Below are 22,272 nucleotides of genomic sequence, written 5' to 3' on the forward strand. Positions count from 1 at the left end.
TCCTTCCTTCCTTCCTTCCTTCCTTCCTTCCTTCCTTCCTTCCTTCCTTCCTCTCTCTCTCTCTCTTTCTCTCTTTCTTTCTTTTTTTGAGACAGGGTTTCTCTGTGTAGCTCTGGCTGTCCTGGACTCACTATGTAGAACAGGCTGGCCTCAAATTCACAGTGATCTGCCTGCCTCTGCCTCCTGAGTGCTGAGATTACAGGCATGCGCCACCAACCCAGCTTATTTATTTTTAATTTTATTCATTTAATCACTTTATAGCCTGATCCCAGCCCCCTCCCTTCTCTCCTCCCAGTCTTGCTCTCACACCATTTCTTCCCTCTCCTCAGTGAAGGGGAGGCCCCTAAGGGGTATCAGCTCACCCCGGCACCTCAAGTCACAGCAGGACTGGCATCTTCTCCCACTGAGGGCAGACAAGGCAGCTAGGGGAAAGGGATCCAAAGACAGGCAGCAGAGTCAGAGACAGCTTCTACTCCATTGTTAAGGGACCCATGTGACGACAAGCTGCACATCTGCTACATACGTGTAGGGAGTTTAGGTCCATGCTCTGGTTGGTGGTTCAGACTGTGTGAGTCCAGCACAGAGTCTGTTTTTTTCCTTAAGAGTTCTGAAAAAGGAACTTACAGCCTTAGAATGCCAGCAGAGCATTTCTGCTACCTTCTGAAGACTCTTCTGTGCTTCTTTGCAGCTCCTTACTCCATCTGGAGTGCAGGAGGCCACTCATCTACTTTGTGTCATTATTCAGTTTCCTGTAAAAGGAACCAGAGTACACTTTTTTTTTTTGGCTATAATTCTTTTGCCCAGCATATTGGAATTAAGACATAAATCAATTACAAGGTGTTGTTGTTTTTGAGATTTATTTATGTATTGGGTGTTTTGCGTGCATGTATGACTGTATAACAGAAGAAAGCATTGAATGCCATTATAGATAGTTGTGAGCCTATGAGTGCCAGGACTTGAACTCAGCACCTCTGGTTGAGTTGCCAATGCTCTTAATCACTGAGCCTTCTTTCCAGCCCCACAAGTTCTTATTAGAAGAATGTTAGCTGGGCATGGTGGCACATGCCTATAATCCCAGCACTCAGGGAGGCGGAGGCAGGTGGATCTCTCTGAGTTCGAGGACACCCAGGGCTACACAGAGAAACCTTGTCTTGAAAAAAAGAATATTTCAGACTAACCCATCACAGTGGAAATCTATGTTTTTAAAGAAAACGAGGCCTCAAAGTGCATGTGTTATATATCAAGTAGAGCTGGGAAATTGAGTCCAAGTCAGGGATCAACAAATATTCAGGTCCAAGTAGTTAGTACTGCCTTGCAGACCATGTGTTTCTGTTGCATCAGCTTAGCAGTACAGTGTGTCTCCTGAGATTGAACATATGTTTACCGTGACTGAGCATTCCATTCCTAGAGTGTTCCCAACTGAAATGCGCACACCAAAGCATGTATATAACATCCAAAATAGCTCATATTAACACCATGTCCATCAAGGGAGGAACGACTTACTTATGATATATTCACAGAGCAGATTCACAGGAAACAAATAGAACTGTCGTCATAGCAATATGGGTGTATCCAATCATGTGATTTGCAGGGAGCCGGACACAGAAGAAGAGTCCCTACCTACAGCCCCAAAGCTAATCTGTAGAGCTCGAAGCCTTTGAGAAGAGAGAGCAGTGATGGGAACAGGCAAAGAAGGCTGCCAGTGGGCGACAAATATTCCCTGAATCTGTCAAGATGGTGACAGTTCATGGAGCTAGACCCTTTTTTTTTTTTTTTGTAGTGTTTGCTTGCTTAGGCTGTACAGTAAGTTCCTGAGCTACAGTGTAGAACCCTGTCTAAAAGGAAAAACAAAGTTAGGGCTAGGGATATAGCTCTGTGATGGTGCATTTTCCTAGTGTGCACAAAGCCCTGGAAAGATGGCTCAGAGAGCAAAATTGCCTGTTGAGCAGAACCTGAGTTTGGTTTCCCCGTTCCTTCCCCCTGAATCCACAGAAAGCCAATCGTGATAGTGTATCTCTATAATCCTGGTGGTTCTTTTTTTTTTTTCTTATATTAATTACAGTTTATTTACTTTGTATCCCAGTGTAGCCCCCTCATCATCCTCTTCCAATTCCACCCTCCCTCCCTCATCTCCTCCTGCCCCTAAGTCCACTGATGGGGGAGGTCCTCCTCCCCTTCCATCTGACTTTAGCTTATCAGATCTCTTCAGGACTGGCTGCAATGTCCTTTTCTCTGGCAGTCCGGGTGGTTCTACAGCAAGATGGGAGAATGTCCAGAACCTTGCAAGCCAGCTAGTCTGGTATACCCAGGCAATGAAAGAGATCTTGGACAAGGTGGAAAGCAAGAACTAACAACTGTTCGTGCTGTTCTGTGTCATAATTTCTGAGCCCTGTTGTCACTCACACACAAACTCATGTGTTAATATGTACCACAAAGATTTATTTATTTATTTAAAAAAAATTAAGGCCAGGCACAGTTTATCTGTATTCCTAGTTCTGGGATTTAGAGACAGGAGGGATCCCAAGATCTCCCTGCCATTCAGTGTGGCTGAGTCTAGAGTTCCAGGTTTAGTGAATGACTGTCAGAAAATAAGGTAGAGAGTAATAATTGAGGATGGCCAATATTCCACCTCGGGCCTTCACAGTCAAATAAATAATAATAGTGAAATGCTTTCTACAAGAGAAATGTAACAACAGATATCACTACACAACATGGAAAGCAGTCTCCAGGGATGGGTCCGCACACGCCCACGAACAACTGTTGTCAGCCCTCTTCACCTGCAGAACTGGGTGTTTGGATTTAACCAGCTGTGGTTCCACTTAAAGAGAGGAGGCAAGTTAAATTACCCCGTCACAGATGCCAGATGATTGCTTGGTAGATGCTAAGTAAGTGTTAAAATATAAATGCTTGGTTAAAGTTTACATGGAAAGTAAGCTGACTTTTAAATCTTAATTGAATATATTACTATTTTTGAGTGATAATTCTTTCAGATGTTTAAATTAATGAAAGTCTTTCATTTCTATGAGGAATAAACATGGGGAGTCTAAAGAAACTGGCAGTTCTATGACAGTGTAATAAAACAATTTCATATATGAAAAAAAGAAATTTGCAGTTTCCTGAGGACATAATTCATTCAGGAGAGTTGGTTTTATATTTGTTTTTTGAGACAAAATCTCACTGCTTCAGGCTGGCTTCTATAACTTTCTATGCCTAGAGAATGGCCTTGAACTCCTGATCTTCCTAAGTGCTACAGTCTCAGGCATGCACCAATGCACCCAACTAAAAAGATTGTTATGAACACATTAAAAGCCTGTATTCCTGGTACTCAGAAGGCTGAGGTGGAGGATTACCAGGAACTTGAGACTAGTCTGGTCTGCATAGTACCAAGCCAGCCCGCTAGCCAGCCATGAGTATCGCACAAGACCCTGTCACAAAACAAAACCAAAAAAAGCGAAAACCCTTCAGATTTCTCCTATTGAACATAAGAAAAATTTGATACATCTTGAGCGCTCTGTCTGGCATTTCTCAGTGTCATTGGCAAAAATCAACATGGAAATAGTTATTATTACTTGAACCTGTGCACTTGAGCTGCTAAATTAACTGTTAGTAGCCTTGAATGTGGCTGTGGCTTGGGTCAATGGTGAATGTGGAGATGGAATGTGCTGTGCTGACCCTGCAGTGATCATATTTTCTACCTCCCTGTAGAATGGATAGGTGTCAGAGATGGACCCATCACCATATCTGACTCCTCTGATGAGGAAGGGATTCCAATGCTGGTTACCCCAGCTACTGAGCAACATGAAGACGACCTGGATGATGATGTCATCCTGACAGAAGTGAGTGTTTTCAAGCTGCCTCTATTGAGAACAGCCCGTTCCCCTCTGTCTCTTCTGCCCTTAGCTGTAGAGCTGTATGTGGTGTGTTTCTATGTCCTACTATCTCTGTTCGTGCTTTATTGCTCTTACTTGGCAGTTACCGTATTATATATGATGTGCCTTACTATTATATAGAACTTAATGCCTTTATAGTTCTCAAGTGTCTCTAGCACCACATAGGCTATTTTTGATAACATTTTTATGAACTTGATGCTGGCTTTATTTCTTTATGGTTTGGAATATATAAATAGAAAACAGTTTAAAGCCTGTCCTTTTTACTTTTATTATAGTTTTTCTAGTTTCTTTTTCTATTTTGAGTATTTGTGTCCCCATTTTTCTTTTCCCTCCCTTCCTTCCTTCCTTCCTTCCTTCCTTCCTTCCTTCCTTCCTTTCTTTCTTTCTTTCTTTCTTTTCTTGGTCTGGTCTCATCATGTGGTCCGGCTGACCTGGAAATTACATAGACTCTCCTACCTCTCTTTCCTGAGTTGAATGCTGGGATTAAGAATGTACTACCACACTGGGCATTTCTCCTGTTTCTTGATTTGATAAGTTTAACTATTGTTTTCCCTTCCTTCTTTTTAATGATTTTTCTTAAGATTTATTTTTATGTGTCTGTGAGAATGAATGCCACATGTGAATGAATTGCCCTTGGCCAAAAGAGGGCATCAGAGTCATTGGAGTTGGAGTGACAGGCATTTGTAAACTGCCAGAGGTTGGTTGCCTCTGAGAACCAAACTGGTCTTTTGGAAGAGCAGCAAGTACTCTTTAACAGTGAAGTCATCTTTGTAACTCATTCTCTTGGTTTAATTCATTTTCTTTACCGAAGAAACAGCTCTGAAATTTACCTGGTGGGGCTTCCATTTGTTTTTCTCAGGCATGGATTTCTTTATAGTTTTATTATGTGGTTCCTTTACTACTTTAGTCATTTGTTTCTTTGTTTTGTTTTATTTTGTTGAGACAGTTTCTCTGAGTATCCTTGGCTGTCATAGAACCCACTTTGTAGACCAGGTTGGCCTCCAACTCTGTCTGCTTCTGCCCGCCCACCCCACCCCACCCCGCCCCACCCTAGTGCTGGGACTAAAAGCATGAGCCACCATGCCCAACTGCATGTTTATCCTCTTAATTACATCACATTACAACTTCATGGCTGCAAACATACTATGCATGCTTGTAGATTACGCAAATGGTTTTAGTGTAAATTGAGATATCCTGTTTATATATACAACAGATGATGGTCTTTTCAGTTGTATTTTTCCTATCATGAAGTGTGCAGTTCTGCTGTAAATATTCATGTAAAGGTTTATGTGTGACTGTATGCTTTTATTTCTGTTTGCATATACAAGAAGTAGAGTTGCTGAATCATTTAGAAACTTTCTTGAATCCTGTCTATCTGTGTGTGTGCCTATGTCTCTGTTACGAGTACGTGGACGCCTGTGAAAGTCCGTTCACTTATGTGTACGTGTAGAAACTTTAAGGGGTTGCTGGCTTCCTCTCTTGTTCTCCACCTAAGTTTTTTGAGGCAGTGTCTTGTCAGTGAACCTAGAACTCCCCACTCTGGCTAGACTGGCTGGTTAGGCTATTACAATCTGCATGTCTCTGCCTCCTTGACATTGGGATCACACACATGTACTGCCCAGCCAGCATTTTATCTGGACTGGTCATTAAACTCGGGTCCTTGTGCTTACATGCCAAACACTTTAACCACTGGGGCGAGCTGTCTCCCCAGCCTCTACGTAGAGTCCTACATATACTGTAGCATGATCAGTTTTCAGTATTAAAAGAAATGTGAACTCTGTTTATGATGACGACGCCCTTAATCCCGGTGCCTAGAAGACAGAGGCGGGTGGATCTTTATGAGTTCCAGGCCAGCCAGGAGTACACAGTGAGACCTTTCCCTATCTCCAAAAAAAAAAAAAAGATAGTGGTTTTTTTTTTTTTTTTTTTTTCCCTCAGGGGATGCTTTTGGTTTTGTTTCTTTCCTGTCCTTTCAGTATAAGTCCAGAAGCAGACATAGATACAGGAAGAAAATTGAATTTTTATTATTAAAATTTTATTTTCTTCTTAGACACATAAACCTCAGACATCCCGACCCAATCTCATCAAACCAGCTGCCCAATGGCAAGATCTGAACAGATTGGGAGAAGAAAGGCCTAGAAAATCTAGAGCACACTTTGAAGCAGATATCCACAACTATTTTTCCTTTTGTAACAACTCATTGTTTGGTTCTGGGGCGCAGGATGATTCTGAGGATGACTATGGTGAATTTGTGGATCTTGGGAGTGGCAAAAAAGAAGAAGCCGCCAAACCTGGGCCAAGCAATAAGCAGACAACAAACAACGTTGTTAACCCCAGATTGGAACAGAAAGTCATTATATTGGGAGAAAATGACCTTCTTTTCCCAGAAAGTGAGCCTTTGGAAGTTCAGAACCAATCATCTGAAGACTCAGAAACAGATCTCTTATCAAATCCTGGAGAGCCAGCTGCCTCAGATGACCAGGTGATAGAAGAGGAGTGCTGGCTTGACCATCCCTACTTCCAGGCTCTGAATTCACAGCCTCAGGAGAGAACAAACCAGGTTGTGCCTCAAGAGCGACATTCTGAATCAGAAATGGGCCCAATGTTCTTCCGCCATGATTTCCCAGAGCCAGCTTTTCCAAGGCCGGAACCCCAGCAGGAGGGTATTCCAGGCCCTGCTTCTCCACAGCCAGCCCATCCTCTAGGAGAACTTGAAGATCAGCAGTTGGCAATTGATGAAGACCCTGGGCCATCCTTCCCCCTGCCAGCCTCTCAGGAGGCCAACCTGGAAAACATGTGGGGACAAGAGGCTGCTGGAGTGGATAAGGAACTCATTGCACTATTAGTGAAAGAAACAGTAAGTTTATTTCTTGTTATTATGACACTTAAATAGTACTGTACTGTTAAGACTGATATTATACTATGTTTTCTGACATTGCAGTAAACAAAGAAATGCTGTGCATAAACTTTATTTTCATAAGAAGTGCATATGTAGGCTGAAAGAAAGGAATTCAAATATCTCTACAACCTAAAACCCAGACTTCAGTCTACTGTCAGGAATTGTTTTTGGTGCTACCATCGTGGTGCCTGGTGCTGGCATTCCTTTAAACTCCTGTTTCTCAAAGGCCTTATTTCACTCTTTATTGGATCTCCTAGATCAGGGCCATCAGCAGCCACTATCTTCTGTGGGCATTATAAATCTCTGACCACTGAGTGAAGTAGCATTGTGTTTCCAGGGCATCAGTCATTTTAATAGCCGTGATTCTGTAGGATACCTGCAGCAGAGAGCAGGCCTTGTTTTCTGAGATCAGCCTTCTCTGAGATTTTAATCCTGATTCACTGGTGTGAGCTTGACAGCAGGAATGGGGATTGTACCTTTATTATCCCTGTCCTGCACACTTAGTATTTGTTGGGAGAATGGAGAATAAACTATAAAATGAGACAGAGGACAGATGACCTCTAAGGCTTTTCTAGGCCTCATCTCTACCCTCTAATCTGGGAGCTAGGGGCTGATTTTATAAAATTATTTATTTTATTTTTGTACACTGGTGTTTTGCCTACGTGTATATCTGTGTGAGGTTGTCAGATCCTCCAGAACTGGAGTTACAAACAGTTGTGAGCTGCTACATGGGTGCCAAGAATTGAAACTGGCTCCTCTGGAAGCCAGTGCGCTTAACAGTAGCTCTGAACCACTCACCCCCTTTATGTTTTTGTTTTTGTTTTTGTTTTTTTTTCCGAAACATGGTTTCACTATGTGTAGCTTTGGCTGTCCTGGAACTCACTCTGTAGATCAACCTGGCTTTGAAATCGAAGAAATCGACCTGCCTCTAACTCCTGCGTGCTGAGATTACAGGCATGCGCCACCACTGCCCAACGGTAGGGGCTGATTTTTAAGCCAGTCAGAGTTGCGTTAGAGCCATTTTTCTGGTCTACAGGCATTTTATATACTTTATGCCATTTATTTTTATTGCCTTCCAAAACCATTCAAAGGAACAATATATAAATACTATTTACTCCTTTCCAGGAAGCAAGATTTCCAGATGTAGCAAATGGATACGTTGAAGAGATAATTCATTTGAAGAATTACTATGACTTGAATGTGTAAGTATTCTACCATGCTTCCCCTCTCTCTTTCTGTCTTAGGGTTTCACTGATCTCGAGAGACTTCTTACAAAGAAAACCACTTAATTGGGTCTGGCTTACAGTTTCAGAGGTTTATTCTATTATCATTATGGTGGGAAGCGTGGCAGCCTGCGGGCAGACGTGGTGCTGGAGCTGAGAGTTCTACATCTTGATCCACACAAAGCAAGGAGACTGTATGTCCACACTGGGCAGAACTTGAGCATAGGAGACCTCAAAGCCCACCCCACAGTGACAAGCTTCTTCCAGCAAAGCCATATCTCCAACAAGACAGAAGCTTCTAATAAGGTCACTACTTATGGGCCACGCATTCAAACACATGAGTGTATGGGGCCAATGCCTATTCAAACCACCACACTCCCTTTCTCTCTCTCTCTCTTTGATGATAAAATATAGATTACATTTTGGCCATTTTGAAGCATACACTTGACTGGCATTAAACACATTTATCATTATTGAGTAGCCCTCTCAACTGTTGCTCTCCATAAGTTGTATCATCTTCTCAAACTGACACTACCCATCAAACACTTAACTTCCTCATCCCCTTCCCATCTCTGAAGCTCACCATACTTTTAGTCTCAGGGTATTTGATTATTCTAGGCATATCATATCCATGAAATCATACAGCAGTTCTTTTCTGACTGAACAGACTGGCAGAGGAAAGGCCTGAGCCAGACTTTGAAGAGATACATGCAGCTAGTTCTCACACTTTTTAAATGATCCTGTTCTTTGATTTGTTTTTTGGGACAGGGTCTTACCATGTAGCCTTGGCCAACCTGGAGCTCAGCTCCCTCTCCCACCTGAGTGCTGGGATTTACAATGTATGCCACTGTACCCGACTTCTCATTGTTCCCAACATACGATACCCCTTGTAGGTCTTCTCACTGCCACCCAGGTGAGAAGAGGAGCCTAGAAAGGGACACCTTTTCTCTGTTCTCTTCTGGCCACATAGATCATGCTGTTAGGGCCACCATGCTGTTAGTACTGACATTGGACAAGAAAGGAACTGGGTGAGAGTGTTGAAAGGAAGAAGTCGTCCTACAAATTTGCCCAAGCAAGGGAAGGAGAAAACACAGAGAAAAATCTTAATTTGCTATGAGCTGCCACTGTGCTGTTGAGCCCCACCCAGGCCAGCCTCAGCACTGACTACTGTGCTGTCTGTCCTCTGTCCAGCCTTCTGATTTGGCTTGGTTACTGGGTGAAGAGCCTAGACTGTTGGCTTTGATTGAGTCTTCACACTGATGTGTCATGGTGGGTTTGCTTGTGCTACCTCATCTTAGCTTTGAAGTATTTCAACACTGATGTAGGGAAGTATATTTACCAGTGACTAGAGAAAGCCTCATGGGTTTGTTATGAAGAGAATCTGTCCTGAGTCTTGGAGTTAACTAATGAGCTGAGCCTGATTCCCATGCCTAGAAGCTTCTTTACCACAGGCTTGCAAAGAGCATTGTCATCTCAGTTCATTATTTGCTCAGTAACCAAACCTCCTAGCAAACGTGTTTGATTTTGAGTGCAAATACATACTTACTCCCATTTATATGCTCATAGTTTTCTTGAAGAGTAGCTACTTTTCCTTCTATGCTCTCTTGTTCCGTGCAGCTTAAGTGTTAGTCCTTTCAGTGACTTCTCTTGGGAGTTGGACTCAGAGGAGTCTACATTTGTCAGTGTGCTCTTTGGTTTGGTTTGGTTTGGTTTGAGTTAGAGTCTTGCTGTGCAGCTCAGCTGATTTAGAGCTAAGACTCCTCTGCCTCCTGAGAGCTGGTGTCATACGTGTGTCCCACCACATCCATGAAGTGAAAACAGAGACCCGCTGTCCTTAGTTGTTCTGGGGTACTGCATCTTAATTCTTTCCCTCCCCCGCTCCTAAGATGAAGCAGTGCCCAAGTGTGAGATCTCCCAGCCTCAACTGCCTGAGTGTAGGGGTTATAGGAGTGTGCCCCCACTGGTACATCTTAATTTCTTGATAATTTAGTTGTCCTGTGTCTCTAGAGAAATTTTTTTAACCGTTTTATATGATTCAGTGGGCAAGTATGGGATTTAGAAAGTACTGTGAAAGTAACATTATGTGGGGTTTTTTTGCAGACTTTGTAATTTTCTTCTGGAAAACCCAGATTATCCAAAGAGAGAAGACCGAATGATTATCCACCCCAGCAGCAGCCTGCTTGCCAGCCAAGATGACATAAAGGCAAGTATCCCTTGTGGCTTTGTTGGGCTTGTACCTGATCTGCTCTTACTGCTGCCTTCTTTACCATCTTGAAGGCAACAAAGTGCTGTTCGCACAGGGCTTTAAAGGCAAGCAGGGAAAATAGGATTTCAGAATGTTTGCAGAACTCCCTGGACTCTTTTTCTCTCTTTACTACTTCTATCTTATTCCCATAAAGAATTAAGTGCCAGGTATGGTGGCACACAGCTTTAATCCCAGCAGTTGGGAGGCAGAGGTAGAGGAATCTCTGATTTTGAGGCCAGTCTGGTCTACAAAGTAAGTTCTGGGACAGCCAGGGCTACACACAGAAACTCTGTCTCGAAAAACAAAACAAACAAACAAAAATAATTAAGCAAATTCTGTGCCTGTAATCTTACAGAGCAAGTTCCTCAAAAGGGGAAAGAACTAGTCAAGATTCTTTTTGCTGTTCTAAGAGTTTTTCTAATGTTTTATAATTGTGAATGTATATAAAAATTGAAATCCTTCCCCTCGGTTGTTGGTATACCTACCACTAGTACTATTAAAATTTTCTCATAGCTAAGGTATTGAATCTGTCGTCTATTGCTGTTTATTAGAATACTTTCATCCTAAGTATCCAAAGCTCCAAAACAATTACAGCACTTCCCTGAAAATATTTTAGCATGCAGATAGCCATTCTTACAGGGTGTGCGTTTAACCAATTTATCCAAATCCCATATCAAACTGTCAAAAGCTTCAAAACTGATTATTAGTCAATAATTGTGATACAAACTAATGTTGAGTATGTTGTGTGACACAACCCCCCCCCCCAGATGATTTTTTTAATGTGTGACCTCTGCTGGCCTTGCACTGAACATCACCACGACCACCCCCTTAATTTTCTATAGTACCAGAATTACAGACATGTACCGTTTCTTCTTTTTTATTTCAGTCTGGTCCTTTTATAATTATGAGGACAAACAAGATTCTTTCCTGTAATATATACTTTTTTAAAGATTTATTTATTGTGAGTTTTTGTTTGTTTGTTTGTTTGTTTTAAGACAGGATTTCTCTATGTAGCCTTGGCTGTCCTGGAACTAGCTGTAGTTCTGTAGACCAGGCTGGCCTCAAACTCACAGAGACTTTCCTTCCTCTGCCTCCTGAGTGCTGGGCTTACAGGGAGCACCACCACTGTCCGTCTTGTTTATTTTTGGGGGTCGGGACTGAGTATGTTTATGTGCACCATGGTGTGCATGCAGGTACCATGGGGACCAAACGGAGCATTGACTTCCCTGAAATTGGGGTTACAGGTAGCTATGAATTGCCTGATGTGTGTCCTGGGAATCAAACCCAGCTCCTCTGGCAGAACAGCAAATGTTTTTAACTGTTGTGCCTTCTATCCAGCCTGTTGTCATCCTCCTTGTGGAGGAATGTGCTATCTCATCTCTAACTTTATGCTTTTTGTCTCATTTCAGTTGCCTAAAATAGATTTTTTTGACTATTCCAAACTGACTCCACTTGACCAGCGCTGCTTCATCCAAGCTGCTGACCTCTTGATGGCTGATTTCAAGATGCTCAGCAGCCAGGACATCAAGTGGGCCCTACATGAGCTCAAAGGACACTATGCAATCACCCGAAAGGTACACCCTTGGGCTTCCTTCTGGAGTCATTCCTCGATTCTTGTGCAGAGGCAGAAGAGGTATAGAATACAGAGGTGGGACTTGTGGTAGCAGAGAGCTTCAGAGTTTGTCAGGGAAATAGCGGTTGATGAGGGAGCACTGCCTGGTGAGCAGAAGCGCTACTTAGAAGCAGGAGGTCCCAAACATTGACAAGCCTGTGGGATGATACTCGCACTGTAGAAAGCTGGGGTCCTGGAGTGCGGTGGGTGTCGGTGAGATCAAGCTCCGAGTTAAACTTGTTTAGGGCCATTGGTTGCGTAAGTCTTTATCTGTAGGTTCTCATGGCTCCTTCCTCCTTTATGTATTTCTTAAAGCTTGTTTGTTGAAGAAAAATAGTTATTTATTCTATAAGTTTCAAGAGTCTGGATTTTTGTCATCTGTATCTCCAGATGTCATCAGCTGGTCCATGTGTCCCCTGCATTTTTTTCTACATTTTTAGATCTTGAATATGATGAAACTTAAAGGTGATTCTTTTTTTTCCTCCTGAATTCAAACATTCTGCTGCTTACTGATCTGAGATTTGAGCAAATATCTGGTACACACTGAGCTTCAGTTTCTTGGAGTACAGAAAGGATCTCTCATACCTCCATTAGAAGAACTGGATAATAGGGTAAAGCTGTAATCTGGTACCTAGCTCATACAGTTTCAGTAAGCAAGTTACTGCCCATCTGTAGTTCAAGTCCAGGGGCTCTTGACACGTTCTTCTGGCCTCCGAGGTCACTACATTCATAACATACAAATAACATAAAAGTAAGTATTTTTTAAGAAATCAAATATTGTTAAATGCAACATCTTTTTTTGGGGAGTCAGGGGAGTCTTACTGTGTAGCCTGGAACTGGTATGGATTGACTGGTCTTGAGATTCCCCTGCTTCTATATCCCAAATGCTAGAATTAAAGTAATGTACCACCTCACCCTGCTTGCTTTGGGGGAAGAAGGTCTCATTTTGTAGCTCTGGTTGTCCTGAAATTTGCTTGTAGACCAGGCTGACCTCAAACATCCCCCTGCCACTGCCTTTGAAACTCTGGGAAATCTTGCTCACATGCCATTTTTGATGCACATATTTTTTGGTAAATCTCTGTTTTTAGAGTTTTTTTTTTTTTTTTTTTTTTTCTTTTGACTTTGGGAATGAATATATTTGCTACTAAGACAAATAATGTACTCTTTACTCTGTTTTCTTTCTTGAGTTTTCAGGGGTTTTTTGTAGTTATTTAAGGGTGGCAGTGGTAGTGGCAGCAGCAGGCTAGATGCACTCTTCAGAAAGTTGCAAAAGTAAGAAGGCAAAACAGTAGCTTTTTCCTTGGGCCTCTTTATGTCTGAACCATTGCTGGAAGGTGCTATCCACTGTGTGTAGGGGAGTGTCTTTTCTCAGTCCTTACATATCTGCCCAGAGGCTTTCCTTTGAGTTGATTTCAGATTGAACCAAGATTGACTATGACTGGCTGTCTTGGTTTGCATGCTCAGGCCTGTGAGCTTCACCAGCTTGAAAATTGATTTTCTTTTTCCTGTTGAGCTTTTTTTCTCAGTTATTCTACGGTAAATAAGACTATCTGCCCTAGCTCATGCACTAGGAATATCAAAGGAGCATTTAAAGCCTCTAATGGAGCAGGTCAACTTTTAATCTGTTTTCTCACTTGGTCTCTCTCCAGGTGTCTACTCCCCAGGCTCCCTAGATTTCTCCTGTCATGTGGATTTTAACAGTCATCTGTAAAAGGGACCTTTATTCGCCTGCTTTCAGTTGTTGTCTTGGAGGATTATGCCTCCCTTTGCTAACCTAGGCCTAGTCCTGGAAACTTCTAGCCTCCAAACAACCTAACCTATGCCTGGAATGTTTTCAGCCTCTGAGACTTACTGGTGAATAAGCTCACCCTTTTTTGTTCTTACTAAGCTCTGAGCTGGCTGGTTCAACCCAGATGTTCTGGCTCAAACTCCTCTCCCAGCTGACTTAGTCAATGTGGATTTTTTTTCTCGGCCCCTGAATTGCTCTGCTTGGCCTCAAACTAACTCCAACAATCTGTTGTAATCTCCTGACTCATTAATCAGTCTTCACCTGAGTTCTCTCTTTGCAACCTGTCTCTCCATTACTGTCCCAAGTAAAACTGCCTTTCTGTCTGCATTGCCCCTTAAGTAGCGTCTCTTTCCTCTCTTTTTTTCATGAGAGTTGACTGTATCCTATTCTGTCAAATCTTCTCTGCTTTGTCACTTTTTCTCCCAGTCAATTAGACATTATCTTCAAACATGGATGCGTCCTGTACAAACTAAATTTACCATCACTGTTTGAGATTAAAGGCGTGTACCACCACACCTGGACCTTGACCTAACCTTTTTTTTGTTTTGTTTTGTTTTGTTTTTAATTTTCTTTTTACCTGAAACTTGCTGTATACCAGGCTGGCCTTGAACTCAGATCTGCTTGCCTCTGTCTCCTGAATTAAAGGCATGTTTTTATTCCAGCTGGATCATAAAGAGCTGGAAGGCCTTTGGATATGATCTCTTGCCAGAGCAGCCGTGTTCTGAGTTAACATCCTCTACCCTCATTTTTTCCCCACCTTTACTCATCCTCTACCAGACTCAAGTCTCTTCCTGTCCCTTTGTCTTCAAGGCATCAACATGCCCATTTTACTGGCTCTCCCCCGCCCCAACACACACATACAACAGGGACTTGCAATGTAGTCTACTAACTTGAAACTCAGGATCCTCTTTCCTTATTAGCCTTCAGCCACAAGTGCTGGGCATACAGATGCACACCACCAAACCATCTTGGTTGCTCTCTCGCTCTCTCTCTCTCTCACTTTGTGTCTTCTAGGTATCTCTTAGGTAACTTTGATCCTTGTTTTAGATGTTTTAGGCACATGCCTTTAATCCCAGCACTTGGGAAGAAGAGACAGGTGAATTGCTGTGAGTTCAGGGATATGGTCTACAAAAGTCGTCTAGGACAGCTAGGGCTACAAAGAAAAACCCTGTCTCGAGAAAACAACTTATCAGACTGAAGAACTATCACATGAATGGGTGTTTAGTTTATACATGTAAATAAATTCAGAAAAAAAAAAAAAAGATTAAGCAGTAGGTAAAAGAATATTATTTTTGAGCTCCTGTCATTCCTAGGCAGGTGTTTTGATTTCTTACTTGGCTGACCCTGACGATCTGGGTATCAGTGGATCATGGAGTAGGGTTAAGAATGCAGCTCAGGAGAGATGGCTCAGTGGTTAAGAGTGCTGTCTGCTCTTCCAAAGGACCCACATAGCAGCTTACAACTGTCTGTAACACCCGTTCCAAGGGATCTGACAACCTTCATACTAAAGAATGTAAAATAAAAATTATTTCTTTAAAAAAATAAGAGAGAGAGAGAGAGAGAGAGAATGGAGCTCAGTGGGGCATTGTACACCCGCGGTGCACACGGCCCTTGCTCTATCCCCAGCACTGTTGAAGAGGGAGGGAGGGAGGAAAAAAGAAAAAGAGGACACAGCATAGCTTCCTACCAAAGAGCTTTTAGTTTGTTTGGGGGCACAGTGTGCTCTAAGGGCAAGTAAGAGAGCTGGAGAAGCTAAAAGGTCACTAGACCAGAGCCTTGGTGGAAAGATGCTTTCACTTCAGCCATGCTGCAGACAGCTAAGAGTCAGGAAAGTAACCTGTGCGCCGAGGTGCATAGACACAGGCATTCGTAGACTGCAGTCTGAGCATATTTGGTCCACAGAACTAGGTAGTTGACTAACTAATGGAAGTGCTGATTACTAATACAGCTGTTACACTGAAAACTTGGAGACTCCCTTAATTTATATATGACATTTTAAAAGATCATGGTCTTCTGACAAGTACTGAATGTTCATTTTAAGTGGGACTTCCCACTGCTGTGTAGAACCAGTTTGTAAATGAAATAACAACCCCCGTAGGGCTCCAGCCAGGAGCCTTTTTCCTCTCTTCTTAGGAGCCACCAAACCTGTGCACCACCATTCAGGAGCTCCAAGCTCACCTTCCAGATAGCACCTCTGCTTTAATGGTCTCACCTGTAAAATGCAGTTATGATGGGAAAGTATAACAGTGTTTTACCTGCATATATGTCTGTGCACCATATGCTTGTCCCGTGCCTGGGGAGGCCAGAAGAAGGTGTCAGATTCCCTGGAGCCATAGTTACAATTGTGAGCCACCGTGTGTGTGTGGTAAATCAAACCCAGGTGCGCTAAAGCAGCCATTGATCTTAACTGCTAAGTCATCTCCAGTCCAGAGTTGATGAATCATAATATTCTTCCAGCTGAGTACTGAGATACGACTTTAAGATTGGTGCATGACTCAGGGAGGCAAAAGTAGGCAGATCTCTGAGTTTGAGGCCAGCCTTGTCTACAAAGGAGGTCCAGGACAGCCAAGTCGACACAGAGAAACCCTGTCTCAGAAAAAAAAAAAAAAGAAAAGAAAAAAAAACAAAGATTGGTGCACATGAGGCTTTAAAAATTTCTGAAAGAATAAATGGGAAGTTCCACACCAAACGGAGAGCAGAAAGGTAGCATGATGGGTGTTGCCCTTAGTCAGGCTTTAGCGTTCTCCAAACCTATATGAAGTGGCATTGCCAAAGAAGAGAGCTTCAGTTCCCAGACTTCCCTGTCTGCGAATCTAGCCTTTTTGAGTTTGACTTGGTGTAGCCTTTCCTCTGTAAACCTGTGCAACATCCTGGTCCTTCAGAGGCTCACAGTCTGGTAGAGAAAATTACTTGAAATAGAGAAGCAAACGAAAAATTATGCTTTAATGATTGAGATGTACTCTGAAAGAAAAACATACAGGGTGTGTAAGGACATAACAGAGGTATGGAAGAAAGTAGCATTGTCTGCTAGAGAGAGGAAAACTAAAGAGAACTGGCTTGCATGCAAAGAATAAGATGTGACTCTAATGGGAAGTGTTTGTGAGGCAGCCAGTTTATTAGGCGGTTGAATGGACAGAAAAAGTTAGAGAAATGGCTGGGGATGGGATTTTTGAGAGATAACAGTTTGCAGAAGGCAGACAAGCATTGAGATATCTAGAGTCTGTCAGGTAGACTCTGATGGGGTGGACCAGCAGGGGAATGAGGAAGAGTGGGTGGGAGCATTATCACGTGCATGCTGCCAGGGAGGTCAGGGAGATGAGGACCCTGTGGGCTGAGTAGAAATTGGATGGAAGCACAGCATCTGAGTTTTGTTCACACCCATGGAAGAATGGGCGGTGAAATAGCATCTGATGCTGCTTTGGCCAGAAAGAGGTAAAGAAGGCTAGGGCTAAGAGCTGAAAGGGGAATGAGGTCTTTGTAAGTTCTGATAGGAAAGGTCTAAGAAATGTCGAAGCTGGGGTTGGGAAGAAAAGAGGGACGTTGGTTTAAGGATTCCAGATGTAGCATACAGAAAGGAACCTTGGTGTGCGAGGGAAGGAAGCTTAGTGGAAACTAGAGAGTGACTGTAGGCTGCACTGTGGAACCAAAGTATCATGTAACTTAGCTTGTACTCATGCGTGGATAGCTTTCATTTCCTTGTATTGCCTCTTAACCTGTTAGAAAGCATTTTGGTGTTGTCACACTGGGCAGAGTTGGCACTGTAAGGAAGATGATATTCAGGGACTGCCTTACGTTTGTTTATTCTTTATGTTGATGCTAATCTCCCCTTTCTCAATTTTTAGGCCTTTTCTGATGCCATTAAAAAATGGCAGGAGCTATCACCTGAAGCCAGTGGAAAGCGGAAAAAGAGGAAAGAAATGAATCAATATTCTTTCATAGATTTCAAATTTGAACAAGGTACTGGGAAGCTGAGTGTTGGTGATAGCATGTAAAGTTGTGGTCTGGTACTTTCTTTTCTGTGAGGTCACGGAAGTAGGACGCAGCATACTCGCCGTGTGTGCTTGCAAGCACAAGAGTGACTACCTAGGGCTGTTGGGACAGCACATCACAGTTCATAGATAGTAGCTGCAGTTGTTGGCTCCCTCCTTCCTTAGGTACATTATAGCAGGAGGGGTATTCAGTGAAGAATTTCCAGTGTGGACTAACAAGAAAGGTTGCTAATCATGGACAAACACTGCTCTTGAGATGTGAGAATTGATTACATACTTGACTGGCAGATTGAACAGTAAACAAAAACAGGCCATTCTAGCTGTATCTGTAATAGTTCAGAACTGTAAAGCCACTGTCCCTATAAGGGTAATAGACTTAATGCTCACTGCAGTGCTGTCAGTTGGTGCTCACAAAGGAAGGACAAAAGTCTTACACAGATTAAGCATGAAGCATGCAGTCTGCAGCTGTAATATGAGCTGTGGGAAGCCAGAGTGTCCTGTCACACAGGGCTGGTGGGGTGCTAGGTTTTAGAAAACAGAATGATTGGCTTGGATTCCTGGTGAATAGTTGTTTCTGTGATTTCACTTTGTTATTTGTCTTCTAGGTAACATAAAAATAGAAAAGAGGATGTTCTTTCTGGAAAATAAGCGTCGACATTGTAGGTCCTATGACCAGCAGGCCCTCCTTCCAGCTGTGCAGCAAGAGCAGGAATTCTATGAGCAGAAAGTCAAAGAGATGGCAGAGGTAGGAAGCTGAACTCTGATCTTGGAATGTGGTTCTGGGGTTCTAATTTGTTCCCTTTTGGGGAATGTCTTTAAGAGTTCCTTTGGGAGTTAGGGATGTAGCTCAGCTTGACTTCCATCACTAGTGCCACATACACTCCTCTTTTAAAGAAAGGCATGGTTGTTCAAGCCTCTGAGTCTAACACTGAAAGCTAAGTTAAAGCAGGTGAATCTTGAGTTGGAGGGTTTGGTTTTCCTCTTATACTGGTGGCTAAGCTGCACTTAGTCTCTACTGAGCTACAGTGTCAACCCATATTTTCCTGTCTGTCTGTTTGTTTGTTTTGAGTAGTTAATTACACAGTAAAGTTTAGTTTGTGTATTATAAAGTGTTTTATGTACCTGGCCCTTTAAATGACCCTATGCTTTTCAGTGTCAGTGGCTCTTGGACTTCTGGAAACAAATACAAAAAGCCAGCAGAGGCTGAGAGAAGAGAGAGGAGTAGGAGGAGTAGGCAGGAGTACTTTCCAAGAGACAGAAAAGTAGGGTCATAGAAGACAGTAGATGCAAGAAGAAAAAAGATTAAATAGGGCTAGAGAGGAGAAGAAGAAGAGAGATTGAGCAGAGTAAAGATAAGAGACATTAAGAGTGAGAAGAGAAGACAGTTGAGCCAGGAGCTGAGCTGTGCTAGTCAAGATATTGTTAGGAGAGATAAAATATAAAAACCCTAAAAAGCAACATTTTACTAAAAAAGCTACATTCAGTGCCCAACCTGTCAGGCTGTTTCAAGGAAAAAAAAGTATTAAAAAACATGTGGCCATCATTGTGTGTAGATAGAATGGGAATCTTGATTTTCAAGTACTAGAGAGCAAATGGCAGAAAAAAAAAAGAGGGGATAGATACTTTGTTTCACAAAGCTGATAAGAGTGTTTCCTAAAGCTGTTGTTGAGACATCCCCCATAGTTTTTAGCAATATTTTTTTCTCTCTGTTTTTCCTCATTTTGAGTTATTTCGTATATAAAAGACTGGCTGAGCAACTGGAAAAAGTGCAGATGGAATTAGAAGACTGACTGAGCTACTGGAAAGGATGGAATTAGAGTAGCTTGGGAATCAGAAAGCAGAAGAAAAATGTCAAACACAAAAAAAGGAGAACAAATAGGTTCATTCCCAGTGACTGAGGTGCAGAGAGAGGGAGTTTTCCCCAGGTAGAAAAAGGAGAAGGAACTGTGTCAATGGCCAGTAAAGTCAACGAAATGGAAAAGGAGGATGGTCAGTTGAGACAGCCTTTTTCAGGAGATAAGGTGAAACCCACAGCACCTTTGGAAGACAGACAGCCCTTGGTCAAAAAATCACCAACAGCATTTCTAGTACGTATACAGCATATGCCTGCTAGTGGGGTTGATCCACAAGGTCATGATGAAATAGGATGGTATCCTGTAGAAATGAAGGGCCTAAGGCAATGATGCATTCACCGTCTGTGAAACAAACTAAGTAATTGGGCTACTCAAAATAGCGTTGGTAGGTGAAGATCAGTATGCTGATATATGAGAACAGTTTGTTCAGTTTGAAGATGGCAGTCAGAGAACAGTGTCATTTTGCAGCTTAAAGAGCTTGGGACAAAGTTGAACAACCAGGAAAGAAGTCATGTCATCTACAAAAATTACACAAGGTTCTGGAAAAGCCTTCACTGGTGTTAATACAAAGATTAATCTCAGCAGTAAATAAAACCGTATCTGACCCTGACACAAGACAGGTGTTGATAGACACTCTGGCATATGAAAATGTAAGTGTAAAGTGTAAAATAAGTCATAGGACCACTGAAGGCACAGTTAGTAAATGCCGCCCTTAGACAAATGAAGAAAGAATTCTAATGATATTGGTTCTAACATATACCATGCCAGTACCATAAGTCAAGCTATAGCTATAGGTCTCTGATATTAAAATGCCAAATGTTTTAATTGTGGGAAATGTGAACGTAGGAAACAAAATTGTGAACAGAACATATCTGAGGACAGTGATTTTTCTAAATATAAATAAAAAAGAAGGCCCAGACTTCCAGGGGTGTGCAGTAGATGTGTCAAGGGTTGCCGCTGGGCCAGTGAATGTAGGTCCAAGAGAGATATTCAAGGCAATCTCTTGCCTTGGGAAACAATAAGAGGCTCCTAGCTTGAGGCCTCACAGCAAAAAGTAAAAGCAATTTGCCTTTTGTCAGCCAGGAAATAACAAGGCAGAAAAGCCTTACCTAAGTAGTGCAGATAAAATGCACACCACCTTCGGCCACGTTCTCATAAAAATAAAGTTTGTTGTTTTCTATTTTTAATTAGTGTTTTTAAAAATATATTTATTTTATATTCAGTGTTCTGTTTGCATGTTGTCTGTAGGCCAGAAGAGGGCACCAGATTACCATTATAGATGGTTATGAGCCACCATGTGGTTGCTGGGGATTGAATTCAGGACCTCTGGAAGAGAAGCCAGTGCTTTTAACCTCTGAGTCATCTCTCCAGCCCTGTTTTGTTTGTTTTTGAACTGTGTTAAATTTGTAGCAAGCAGTGGTCACTTAGCAGTCTCCCTGCACTCATATTTTTTTTAGGATGCCAATATTATTCATGTGTGATACTGAAATCCCAGCTACCCTGGAGGCAAATGCCAAAGGATTAATAAAAGTTCAAGGCTAGCCTAGATAACTTAGTAAGGGAAGGCCCAGAATATAGCTGAGTGGGAGAACATTTGACTTAGCATGTGTGAGGTCCTATGTTCAATTCCCAGACAACCAAGAAAATAATAGAATATGCCAGTGTTAGTCAGTCATGGTGGTGTACAACCTATAGTCCTATTACATGGAAGACGTCACAAGTTCAAGGCCTTGTGTACTGAGACCTTGTCTCTTAAGAAAAACTACTTTCATATGGAAATATCTCTGATAAAGCATTCTGAGGCAGTATTTGTTGTTTTTTGTTACTTCTCCAAATCTTGAAATGACTCTATTGAGCAAAATGTGTAAAATGCAAGGTTTTTGTAATACCTACTGTAGCTCTGAAATAATGACATGGAGACTTTTTTAAAACACTCTGGTACTTAGTTGAGCAGATACTTAGCCTTTCTAACCTCTTTCTTGGATCTTCAACTTTGTCCCAAGCTCATGAAGCTGTAAAATGACACTGTTCTCTGACCGCATCTTCAAATTAAACCTGTTCTTCTATATCAGCATACTGACCTTCACCTACCAACTGGCCCTTCACTATACTAATTTCTCTTTCTCTGTTGTGCTATTTAAATTTTTGGCTGTATCCGGGCATGCATGCCCATAATCCCAGCACTCAGAGGCAGAGGCAGGCAGACCTCTGTGAGTTCAAGGCCAGACTGGTCTACCACACAAGTCCGGGACAGTCAAGGGTACACAGAGAAACCCTGTTTCAAAAAACAAAAACAAAAACAAAAATCTGGCTGTAACAGATCCATTGGTTAGTTTACTCAATCTGTTAACATTCCCTATTTCCCTGATGTTTATTTATTTATTTATTTTTAATAACATACGGGAGCTAGGCACACACCTGTAATCCCAGCACTTGGGAGGCAAGAGAAGGAGGATCTCTGAGTTCGAGGCCATCCTGGTCTACAAAGTGGGTACAGCACAGCCAAAGCTACACAGAGAAACCCTGTCTCGAAACAAACAAAAAGAAGAGTAGCTGAGCTACTGGAAAAAATGCAGGTGGAATTAGAGAGGCTTGGCAATCAAAAAATAGAAAAGGGGGAAAAATAGGTTCATTCCATTGACTGAACCAGAGAAGGGGAGTTTCCCCAAGTAGAAAGAGAGGAAGGAACTGTGTCAAAGGGCAGTGAGATCAAAGAAATGGAAAAGCAGGAGGATGGTCAGATGAGACAGCTCTTTCCAGAAGACAGGATGA

At 42.3% G+C, this 22,272-nt stretch overlaps 1 protein-coding gene across 3 annotated transcripts in view; it reads left to right on the plus strand.

Moving 5' to 3' along the window:
• Rnf216 (ring finger protein 216) overlaps positions 1-22,272 on the plus strand; it is a 118,357-nt gene that overhangs the window by 15,910 nt on the left and 80,175 nt on the right. For 2 of the 3 annotated variants that reach the window (XM_055598517.1, XM_055598518.1), the window contains exons 3-9: positions 3,706-3,836; positions 5,941-6,747; positions 7,915-7,991; positions 10,113-10,215; positions 11,667-11,831; positions 17,501-17,615; positions 18,253-18,392. In XM_055598517.1, coding sequence (XP_055454492.1) covers positions 3,706-3,836; positions 5,941-6,747; positions 7,915-7,991; positions 10,113-10,215; positions 11,667-11,831; positions 17,501-17,615; positions 18,253-18,392 — 1,538 coding nt within the window. The remainder of the gene's footprint in view (positions 1-3,705; positions 3,837-5,940; positions 6,748-7,914; positions 7,992-10,112; positions 10,216-11,666; positions 11,832-17,500; positions 17,616-18,252; positions 18,393-22,272) is intronic. The other variant, XM_055598519.1, reaches the window with a different exon arrangement.

Source organism: Psammomys obesus, unplaced genomic scaffold (assembly GCF_907164565.1).
Source record: "Psammomys obesus unplaced genomic scaffold, mPsaObe1.curated_primary_1811, whole genome shotgun sequence".
NCBI lineage: Eukaryota > Metazoa > Chordata > Mammalia > Rodentia > Muridae > Psammomys > Psammomys obesus.